This window comes from Caenorhabditis remanei, chromosome III (genome assembly GCF_010183535.1).
Source record: "Caenorhabditis remanei strain PX506 chromosome III, whole genome shotgun sequence".
Lineage (NCBI taxonomy): Eukaryota > Metazoa > Nematoda > Chromadorea > Rhabditida > Rhabditidae > Caenorhabditis > Caenorhabditis remanei.
This window is the reverse complement of record NC_071330.1, coordinates 15003571-15015922: the sequence shown is the minus strand read 5'-3', so window position 1 is coordinate 15015922 and position 12352 is coordinate 15003571. Positions and strand designations below refer to the sequence as shown.

The 12352-nt window shown below is 36.9% G+C and overlaps 1 protein-coding gene across 1 annotated transcript; it reads left to right on the top strand.

The window, feature by feature from the left end:
- Positions 1-7753: 7753 nt before the first annotated feature.
- GCK72_011457 (uncharacterized protein) lies at positions 7754-11588 on the top strand (the record flags this gene model as incomplete). Its single annotated transcript, XM_053728462.1, has 5 exons — positions 7754-7805; positions 8222-8487; positions 8964-9215; positions 10114-10369; positions 11455-11588. The coding sequence occupies 5 exons, from the start codon at positions 7754-7756 to the stop codon at positions 11586-11588; spliced, it is 960 nt and encodes a 319-aa protein (XP_053588039.1).
- Positions 11589-12352: the final 764 nt, after the last annotated feature.

Genomic DNA, 12352 nt, shown 5'->3' with positions numbered 1-12352 from the left:
GAAATACCAGTCATCGTCCTTATTCTTCTTTCCTCCCTTCTTCGGCGGCATTTTCGGTCGATTTTATTTTATTTTTTGCGCTTAATTGTGCAATATAGTCTGAAAATTGAGATTTCTTTAATTTTTTACACTAAAATCCACGAAAAAAACGACGAAAATCGATGAAAAATGAGCGGAAATCGACTGAAAATGGGCCGAAATTATGCATAAAATTTGGAGGTCCGCAAACACCGTGCACCCGAAACGACGACAAATTGCGGACTTGGTGCAAATTTTGGGAAATAGACTGGAATTTAGAATTTGCTGTAACTTTGTTGAAAATTAGAGTTTTGGGATGAAATTTCGGGAGAATATTTGTAAAATTATAGAGTAATTGTTGTAAAAATTTCAAAAGTTTTCACTCGCTAGAAAAATTTTCCGAGGTGTTTTCCTATTTTAACACAGGTGAAAATTTCGAAAAAAAAACGATTTTCGCGCGAAAACTATGAATACAACAAACAAAAGTAGGTCTAAAACTATATTATTTCGCAATTTTTCTCAATAGTCCCTCCTCTCCATTGTAACAACGTGTGTTGCGAAATCTGAAGTAGGCTGGGGCGTCTGGGGCGCGTTTTTCCTCCCGAAAAACAGATAAAAATGAATTTTTCTGAAATTTCCCATTCCCATCGCCATAAAATGTTTATCGTTCTCACCGCCCATCTTTTCCTTCCCGTTTTCCCTCATTCCGTTCCAAATTCTCCCTAGAGATCGGCCGGAAAACCATGAAGCTCCTCTTTTCGGTGAGTTTTCCCTTTGTTGGGGCACCTTTGACGCGATTTTCAGATAAAAATGTAGATTTCCTTTCGAATGAGCCGAAAACAATAGCTCTACGACTACCTAGAGATGATTTAAAGCAAAATCATCATTAGAGCGCGTTTGCATTACCACTAGTCTGGCGCACCGTTAGCGCGTTTTGTAGATCTTTCAATTTCCTTTCAAACGCACTAAACATCAAAGCGCTACGACCAATTCTAAGAAAGTTACGCCCATTTCAAGTTTTTTATCAATAGAGCGCACTTTCTCCCATTTTTCTCTAAGAATACGAAACTCAGTCTGGCGCACCGTTAGCGCGTTTTGTAGATCTTTTAATTTCCTTTCAAACGCACTTAAAATCAAGACCCTACGACCAAATCTGAAAAAGTTACACCCGTTCCAAGTTTTTTATCAGTAGAGCGCACTTTCTCCCATTTTTCTCCAAGAATACAAAACACAGTCTGGCGCACCGTTAGCGCGTTTTGTAGAACTTTTAATGCTCTTTAAAATGCACCTAAAATCAAGGCGCTACGACAGATTCTAAGAAAGTTACACGTCTGCTAAAATTTCAGTCTGGCGCGCCTTTGACGCGTTTTCAGTTTTCATTCATTTTCCCTCATTTTCAGTCGATTTTAACCGATTTTTTTCAGATTTTTTTGCTCTGCTGCCTTGTTTCGACTACTCTGAGTTGTAACATTGAGAGAGATGATTGTCCAGACGGTGAATATTGTATTCATAACGGATGCCGTAAACCGTGTGAGACCGATGCGGACTGTACTGATGGAAAGCACTGTGGAGGGAAGATTAAAGTCTGTCATCGATATCATCATGGATAATATTTTCAAATATTTTTTGACCTTGTTGAATGAAGATTAAAAATCTGAACATTTTCCAGTTTATTCGATGGAAATTGGACGGCTGGGGCGCGTTTGGCGCGGTTTTGAAGGTGGAAAGCACAGAGACGCTGTAAAAACTGTCGGAGCCGAAATTTTTTGCATTAAATTGTATATGAGCGTGTAGACCAAGTCTTGGGCTACATTGTCGTAGTTGACCATTTTTCGACTGGACCCTTCCGAAAAAAGTTATGCGCCTTTAAATTACGGTAGCACTCCACACTGGTAAGACCTACCGTAGTTTAAAGGCGCATAACTTTTTTCAGAGGGGTCCAATCGAAAAACGGTCAACTACAAAAATGTAGCCCAGGTTTTACTCTATCTATACACATACATGTCAATTTCAGACAAAGAATTTCAGAAGGAGAAAAATTTCAAAAATCTCTTTTAAAAGTTTTTTTCCGGATTCTAAGCGACATATCTCAAAATCTCCTCCAGATTTTCGCATTTTCAGATATAAAAGGTTTTAATCTCTCTGTGAGCCAATTTTCAGAACTTTGTTTTTCTTAGATGGGGATTCCGCTTATTTTCCACGAATTTTATTATTTTTTCTTCTGAAAACCCATTTCTAAACAATTTTTTGATATTTTTTCATTATTTTTAGTGAAAAAATCTCGAAAATCCGTTCAGAATTGACCAAAATCGACTGAAAACTCTAAAAATCTGAAAAATTAATTTTTAACAAACTGTGCAAACGCGCTCCACTGCACAACCTCATCGCACGGTGATTTTTTCGCTACATTTCCCGTTGACAATTTTTCGCCTCATGGTGCGCAGAAAAATGGGCGGGGCTAAGGATGTAACCCCGCGGCACAGAAAAATGAGGTTAATAAATTGCAGTGAAGTGCAGAGAAAGTTTAATGAAAAGTGTTCGTTTGGAAACAAAAACATGTTAGATAAGTCAAAAATTGCTCGAAAAACGTATTTATGTTATCAAACCAGAAAGTTTCAAGTGAAAAACATCTCAAATTTGACGTTTCAACTGTATTCATCCGTTTTTCGGCGAAGAGAAGCGTAAAAAGTGCAATCCAGTGATCAATCTCCCTCGTTTCTAACTTTTTCACGGCATCTAGGAGATAATCTGATAAATGAAATGTTGTAAACTCCTACTTGAAACATTTACAATCACACAAGAGACACCGTACAAATCGGAAAGAATGTTGGATCGGGAAGAAGCAAATTGGGAAGTGACGAATCGCGAATAACACTTTTCGCAAGTTCCAGTGTTTGAAAGGAACGAAAAGTTGATAATTTTTTGTGTAGTTTAGTTATTTAGCTTACAAATGGTGTGTTTTCATGTTATTGAACTGATTTTATGAAAATTTGCTTCGCGACGACGGTATATCGAGTGAAGTTCAATGGTGTCATCGACCCCTCTTCTCAATAATTACACAACACACTTTCAAATGAAAGTTTTTTTCATTTCCGACACTGAAATTTAGAAAAAAGGCTCTTATCGACTCGTCACTTCCCGATTTGCTTCTTCCCGATTCGTTTCTTCCAGATCTAGTTTCTTGTCGATTGATAACCTCTATAAAACGACTGGAAATGCTCCCCGTCGTTTGAATCACCCTGAATACACTTTGAACGATTTACATGATTTCAAGCTTCAAAGTTTCCTATTGTAGTACTGAAATCTCACAAAAACCTGAATAACTTTGTTCCCAGAATCGTTCTGCAAAATTTGAATACAAATTCGAAATCAGTACAAAATTTCCATTCTAATGATATATATATCTACCCATAACTCCATCTTGACTCGTGATCTTTCGCTAGTTAAATTACACGTGAAAGATGAGCTACTTCGTGAGCTTTCTCAAATCTAGGCCATGGTCATTTTAAAAACTAGGCCATCAGGAATTTTTAATTTCAACAAACTCCCGTTTTCTATATGAAGGAGGCCTTAAAACGACAGAAATTTTTTTCTACATAAACTAGATCGAAAAAAAATAATCTTATGAAAGCGTTTTTTCAAATTTATGGATTCAGTTTTTTTTAAAACCTCGTCAAAGTTTGTGGAAGAGAAATTAACACTGACGAAAGTCTCTTCAACAAAATCCAGTTTTCTATATGAAGGAGGCATCAAAACGACTAGAATTTTTTTCTACATAAACTAGATCGAAAAAAAATAATCTTATGAGCGCGTTTTTTGAAATTTATGGATTCAGTTTTTTTATATAGCTGATTAAAAATTATGGCAGAGAAAATTACACTGCGTTGTCTGGCGGAGCGCATTTGCCTCACGGGGTCGTGACCTAGCGAGAAGCAGAAATATGGAAGAGAAACCCAAATTTAATGTAGCGAAAAATCACCGTGCATCGGAGGGAAATTTGAATTTTAGTTTTTTGATTTTTTTTTCTACTTTTTGCTTAAAATCTCAGTTTTTCACCAATTTTCGTCGCATTTCCGGTGTTTTCTAGACTCCAAGAGCGAAATTTTCAGATTTTTCTCATTTTGCGAATCGAAAATCACCGCTAACAGCCTAAAATCGGTAATTAGACGACAATTTTTGAAATTTTATCACCGGGTCTGAGGGTGTGTCACGCGTAACGTCACGGGGTCTCAGGCTCAGGTTAAAATTGCTGAAAATGAAGAAAAACTTCAATTTTTACCTAAAAACTGCAAAAAAGTCTGAAAATGAGCACTATACCTAACTTCTGAAAAAAAAATTTTGAAAAATTTTTTTTAAAAGAAATTTTTTTTCCAAAATGCAGTTTTATGGGTACATGGGTATACTCTAGTTCCCACATTTCCTTCTCCTCGTCTTTCTTTTCTCCCCCACCACTGTCTGCGTCTCTTCCTCTCTCACTCTCTCTTGTTTACTCCCCGCCGTCCTTCCAAAATGCCACCCTCCCCGTCAATAGAAATCATTCTACTTGTTTTTCTCTTTTTTTCGTTCTTTGTCATGTTTTTTCGTGCTTTTTGGTGTCCATTCACCATTTTCAGCACAAAAAATTGCAGTTTTTAGTGAAAAATCGGTAAAAACCCTGAAAAATTTGGGTCAATAGGCTAAAAATAAGTTTGAAATCGAATTCTCTATTGAAAACTACCCCTTTACGCTTTTTCTCTGCGGTTTTAACTCAAAATTTCAAAATTTGGGTTACTGTAGCGCGGATTGTGTGCAGACACCGAGTGATGCATCAGATCTTACGACAATTTGTGTATTTTCTGGAAAAACGCGCCCCAAGAGGTAAAAATAGACGCTGAATTCAAATTTTGCATTTAAATTTGGTTAGGAATTAATTTTTAACTAAAATTTCGAGATTTACCACCAAAAACTGTCAAAAATAGATTCTAGCCCAAAAAAAAACATCAAGAAATTCGAATTCAGCGTCAAAAATTGCCTCTAAACGCTTTTTTCACTCAATTTTCGAATTTTCGGGTTACTGTATCTCCGCTTGTGTGCATACACCGAGTCTGTACACACCAAACGCCAGATTTCACGACATTTTCGAATTTTGAGCTTAAAGATGGGTTGCTAGAGTAAAAAATGGCGGAGAATTCAATTTTTCTATCAGAATCGTTGGAAAATGCCAAGAAATTCCGGAAAAAACTAGATTTTTCTGTCGATTTTTGCACTTTGCATAATTTTTCACTATAATCATTACCATTCATTGTGCCCTAGTTCCTTTTCTGAAAATGTCAATGAGTTATATAAATTTGCATCACTGATTAGTATTTTCGTTCTCCGAAATAGTGAATTTCGTATATAAAAGATGGCTAGCGACTACATTTTCCGGTTTCTTATTCTATTTCACTTCCGAAAACATATTTCTAGGCTTCTCATTATTTTCCGGAAGGATTTCCCGGAAGTTTGGCTGAGAATACTCTTTAGGAGACAACGCTGACTAAAAATAATATCTTGGTTAATAATGCGTGTCGGGGGGATACGGTAAGCAGAAAATGACTGAAAATTGCTGAAAATAAGTTTAAAATTACGGAAAATCACTTTAAAATGGTGAAAAATGGTGAAAAAACCATCAAAAATCCATAATTTAAGAATGCAAAAAAAGAAAAAACACAATTGATCTCGGGCGGGCTCGAACCGCCGACCTTCTGTGTGTTAGACAGATGTGATAACCGCTACACACAGGTGAACCGCTGGGGAACACATATGGAACCGCGCGGTGGCGTATGTGCGGCTAAAAAGAATGAGGGTTGGACCCTATATGTGTCTACGTGGATCACCGCGCGGTCGGCCGAAAACGTGGGGAGCATATGGAACGCATATGGATAGCATAATCAGCATTAATTCTACCAATCACATTTGGTTGATTATTCTGTATGAAACACTAGAAAGGCCTAATTCATTGTTGTGATTGTTATATAATGCTATCATGTTGTTTCACTTTTCTTTTTCCAACTTGTTCACTTCCCATTTCTCGGACTTGTATATTTTTTCCATTTTTCTCGAAGTTCTTTCCTTTTTTAAACAGATAATGGCAATACTTTAAAAAATTGAAAATCACACACGATTTCCTATAAAAATCATATGTTAGCTTGGTGATTATAACACAATCATTGATTCTCAAGCTTTTCTTTGAACTCTGAATGAAAATGATACCCGTCGAAGAAATTCGAAGTCCGGCATTTTGACTTTACTTCGGTATGACAAATGCTTACCTTCTTACCTTTAAATCCACCTGAAAAATATGATTTCTTATCATACCGAAGTGAAGCGGAACATCAGACCCGAACTTCTCAACAAAAACTTAAAATTCTAGTTTCTTGAGAAAATAACAATTTTTGTATTGAAAAAATAAGTTTCCGCAAGTTTGAATAGATTCCTTTTTATTTTTGAAGTTTGCCATTATCTGTTTTGTGCAAAAAGAATGAAGAAAATAGGTGAAAAACTTCGAGAAACGGAGAAAATGGGCCCGGACTTATAGAAAAAAATGTCGCGTCGATTTACGGTAAACAACACGCCCACGTGTAATTCCGGAGTGTCGTTGCGGCGGCCGGCCGCCACCATCAAATATGGACCATACATGGAACGTATATGGGAGCATTATGGGTGCACGCGCGGGCAGTGCAGCGAAAAGACGACCGCACATATGCGGCACACGCGCGATCCACTTTTCATTTAGGGACACACATAGGATTCTATTCTGGCACTTTCACATATTGGATTCCCAGCGGTTCACCTGTGCACCACGAGACCGCACATGGCAACTACCGTAAATACTGTATTATAACGGCACCTGTAATAGAACGGCACCTGTATTATAACGGCACCCCATCTATACTCAGAATTCATGAATATGAATATCTCCGTGTTTTTTTCTTGTTTCTGATTAGAAGCAGCGTGATTGATAACGTCTTGATCAGCGAAAAGAATGTCCAAAAAAGATTTTTCGTTCAAATTTAATGAGTTTTTAAAACCTCAAAATTTCTCTGGGAGGCAGTTGAAAAATATAACGGCATGCCGTTATAATACAGTATTTACGGTATGTCGCCTAGGCGTACAGGAGGGTGGCGCTGTTAACGGCGAGCACCATCTGTCATCTCCCACTTTCCTATTCGCCTTGGCGCCCGCTTCCACCAGTGCGGTCTCGCGGTGTAGCGGTTATCACATCTGTCTAACACACAGAAGGTCGGCGGTTCGAGCCCGCCCGAGATCACTTGTGCTTTTTTCTGTTTTTGCATTCTTAAATTATGGGTTTTTGATGGTTTTTCACCATTTTAAACCGCTTTTAAAGCAATTTTTTCGCGATATTAATCCTATTTTTAGTCTTTTCTTACTTATCGTTACCCCCTGATAGGCATTATTAACCAGTATATCCAGCTGTCCATTCTGATATTTCTCCACAGTTTCGAAGAAGTCCTTCACCTCTTTCATATTTCATATTCTGATGATCTACGCTAACTTTTGATGTGATTTTCAGATTCAGCATGTCTGAATTAGTCTATCTGCACAGTTTCATTCAATTTCAGAAAATCTTTTTTTTAAATCTGAATTTTTTTTTCAAAACATTTTCAAAATTTGATTTATTTATTCTTCCAACTTTTATTCTTATAATTCTACCATCTCTTGCTCTTTAAATTAATTCGCATTTCAGACATTAAAAATGCTGCTTGCCGGTCAAATAGCCATCGTCACTGGAGCCTCTCGTGGAATCGGTAAGAGGATCCCGCAACGAAATTCTAGTCTTTTGAAATATCTTAAGTTTAATATGATTGTGTAGATCAAAACTAGGGCAACATTTTCATAGTTGAAAATTTTCTGATAGGACGTCACTGGAGGGAGTTATGATCCTCGAAAGTTAGGTAGTTATCTGAAAATTTCAGATTTTCCGCTTCTGAGGATTATAACTCAGTCTAGAGGGGTTTGATCTGAAAATGTTCAACTACAAAAATGTAGCTCAGGTTTTGATCTACACAATGATATATGAAATTTTAAGATAGCACCACTTTAGAGTGAGTTATAGCCTCTCAAAACCGAGTTATCTGAAATTTTTCAATAAAAAAATTTCAGGTTTTTTTTTTCAATTTTCCATCTATTTTTTCCTATTTTCTCCTAAATTCTCATGTTCCAGGCCGCGGTATTGCTCTCCAACTCGGCTCCGCCGGTGCTACCGTATACATCACCGGCCGCAAACCGACCGAAAGTCTCAATAGCAAAGTGGGTCTCAGCGGATTGGAGGAGACCGCCGCGGAGATCACGAGGCGAGGCGGAAAAGGAATCGCCAAGTATGTGGATCATCAGAATATGGAGGAAGTGAAGAACTTCTTTGAAATTGTGGAAAAAGATCAGAATGGACAGCTGGATATACTGGTTAATAATGCGTATCAGGGGGTGACGGTGAGTAAGAAATGACTGAAAATGGCTAAAAATAGGATTAATATCACGAAAAATTGCTTTAAAAAGGTAAAAAACCATCAAAACCCCATAATTTAAGAATGCAAAAAAAGAAAAAACACAAATGATCTCGGGCGGGCTCGAACCGCCGACCTTCTGTGTGTTAGACAGATGTGATAACCGCTACACCACGAGACCGCACAGGTGGTGGAGGGCGCGAAGGCGTATAGGAGGGTGGGGAGACAGGCCGATAGAACCACCACCTTCATGTACGCCTAGGCGACCTACTTGGGGCGTGCGGTCTCGTGGTGTAGCGGTTATCACATCTGTCTAACACACAGAAGGTCGGCGGTTCGAGCCCGCCCGAGATCATTTGTGTTTTTTCTTTTTTGCATTCTTAAATATATCATTTTAAAGCGATTTTAACCATTTTTAGGTGTTTTTTTCGCAATTTTTATCAGATTTTGCTCTATTTCCAGGCGATCGCCGACAACATTGGCACACCATTCTACGAGACCGACCCCTACATTTGGGATACAATCAACAACGTCGGTCTCCGTAATCACTACTTCTGTACCGTCTACGCGTCACGTCTAATGGCCGCCCGTAATCAGGGACTCATTGTGAATGTGAGCTCTGGTGGAGGGTTACAGTACATCTTCAATGTGGCTTACGGTGTCGGAAAACAGGCATTGGATCGATTGTCGGCGGATTGTGCGGTTGAGTTGATGGTAAGTAATTGGGAGTATGCTAGAATTGGTTGGACTGAAATTGCTGAAAATTGCCAAAAATCGCAAAAAAACTGGCCAAAAATCATGAAAAACGGCCGAAATTGAACATAAACCGATTTTCACTGAAATTTTCAGATTTTCCGCTTCCAAGGTTTATAACTCATTCCAGAGGTGTCCAATCTGAAAATTTCCAACTGATAAAATGTAGCCCTTGATTTGATCTACACAATCGTATAGAATTTAAATCGATGTGAAATTGGGGAGTTGAGTTTCAGCACCATCTGAAAATAGTGAAAATAGACATTTCAGTTTTCATTGGATATTGACAATTTTTGAAGCGATTTCTGGATTTTCTATCTTATCTAAATTGATTGAAATTGGTATGGTTGTGTAGATCAAATCAAGGGCTACATTTAATCAGTTGTAAATTTTCAGATACTACACCTCTGGAATGAGTTATAAGCCTTGGTAGCTGAAAATCTGAAGTTTTTAGATAAAATTAACTTTGAGTGCATATAACTCATTAGAGAGACGTCCTATCTGAAAATTTCCAACTGAAAAAATATAGCCCAGGTTTTGATCTACACAACCATAATAAATTTATATAAATTTTGAAATGAGGATGGTCGTGGCGAATCTCTGAAAATTGACTAAAAATCTATTTTTCCAAAAAAAAAAAGCTGAAAATCTGAAAATCCCTCTAAAAATAGAGTTTTTTGACCATTTTCTACGTTTTTTCTACCTTTTTTTGTTGCTATTTTCAGTCCAAAATGTTGATTTTCACATATTTTCCATGTTTTTCAGCCGAATTTCATTGAATTCGTTGAAAATAGGCCGTTTTTCATGATTTTCAGCCGGTTGTTTGCAATTTTCAGTCCTAATTTCATTATTTTTCCAGAAAAAGAACGTGTGCGTCGTGTCCCTGTGGCCAGGAGCCGTCCGTACCGAACTTGCCGATAAGAAATTCAAAATCGATGATCGGGAGCCGAGTAGTGACGTCATCAATGCGATGGTATTCGCCAACGGAGAGACCGTCGAATATCCCGGAAAAGCGATCGTCGCGTTGGCGACGGATTCGAAGAGAATGAAGAAAAGTGGAAAGATTCTGATCACCGAGGATCTGGGAGATGAATACGGATTTGTGGATATTGATGGTATGGAGATGAAAGGGGGCGGGGTTTAAGTAGTATGGTTGTGTAGATCAAATCAAGTGCTACATTTTATCAGTTGGAAATTTTCATATAAGACCACTTTGGAATGAGTTATAAGCCCTGGAAGCTGAAAATCTGAAAATTTCAGATACTACCTAACTTGTATTGTGTGTAACTCATTCCAAAGTGGTCGTACCAGAAAATTTCCAACTAATAAAATGTAGCCCAGTTTATGATCTACACAAACGTTTAAAATTTACAGCGATTTGAAGATCACTAGAGTTGCTAAGGATGCTTGAAATTTGACAAAAAAATTTCGATTTTCAGCCTGAAAATTGATTTTTCAGATTTGAGAGGTATTGTTACGAAGCCGATTTTATTACTACAGTATCAAACTTAATATAGTTATGTAGATCAAATTAAGGGCTACATTTTATCAGTTGGAAATTTTCATATAGGACCACTTTGGAATGAGTTATAAGCATTGGAAGCTGAAAATATGAAAATTTCAGATAAAATTAACTTTGAGTGCATATAACTCATTCCAGAGTGGTCCAATCTGAAAATTTCCAACAGATTAAATATAGCCCTTGATTTGATCTACTTAATCATATAAAGTTTAATATGATCTGAAATTGTGGAGCCGAGTTCCAGCACCCGCTGAAAATTTTAAAAAAAACTTTTTTTTGATTTTTGCAACTTTTGAAGCGATTTCTAGATTTCCTATTTTCATAAATTTTTTGGATTTAATATGGTTGTGTAGATCAAATCAAGGGCTACATTTTATCAGTTGGAAGTTTTCAGATACGACACCTCTGGAATGAGTTATAAGCCTCGGAAGCTGAAAATCTGGAAATTTCAGATAACTACCTAACTTTGAGTGCATATAACTCATTCCAGAGGGGTCTTATCTGAAAATTTTCAACTGAAAAAATATAGCTCAGGTTATGATCTACACAACTATATATAATTCAAATGCGATCCATGTCAGCATGACACCATAAAAACGTGCTGAAATTTTTTGGCTGAAAAAATTTTTCCCCAAAATAAATAAAATAATTTTTCTAAAATATTGATTTTTCTTGCAGGAAAGAAGCCACCAAACCTCCGTTCCGTCAGTTTTATCCTCCAACACTTTGGCTGGAAGACTACAGCCAGTCTGATTCCGAATTGGATCAAAATTCCAGGATGGGCCATTTGGGCGGGCACTAGCCGTTTGTAAATATAAGATTTTGAGATTTTTGAGTGATTTTTGTGCCAATAAATCAATAAATAAGGTGACTTCAGTCTGAAAATGAGGAAAAAACAACAAAAAAAAAGTTGGAAAAAAATTTCAAAAATGTTTTTTCGAAATTTCATATAAAATACTAGTTTTCTGGAAAAACCTGAATTCGTACCTAATTTTTAATGCAAAATTCGAATTCAGCGTCCATTTTTACCCCTGTAAGCTTGTTTCCCTGAAAAATACGAGAATTGTCGTAAAATCTGATGCATCACTCGGTGTCTGCACACAATCGGCGGTACAGTAACCCAAAGTTCAAAATGTTGAGTTTAAGAACCAGAAAAAGGAATTTTTGAGTTTTTTGTGCCAATAAGTCGAAAAATATGGTTAATTAATAATTATGTCTGAAAATGAGAAAAAAACAACAAAAAAGGAGGAAAAATTTTTTCGAAATTTCATATAAAATACTAGTTTTCTGGAAAAACCTGAATTCGTACCTAATTTTTAATGCAAAATTCGAATTCAGCGTCCATTTTTACCCCTGTAAGCTGGTTTTCCCTCAAAATACGTGAATTGTCGTCTGATGTGATGCATCACTCGGTGTGTGCACACAATCGGCGCTACAGTAACCCAAAAATTCAAAATTTTGAGCTAAAAACACAGAAAAAAGCAGTTTTGAGTGGTTTATTGCCAATAAATCGATAAATAAGGTAAATTCAGTCTGAAAATAAGAAAAAACAACAAAAAATTTTTAAATTATTTTT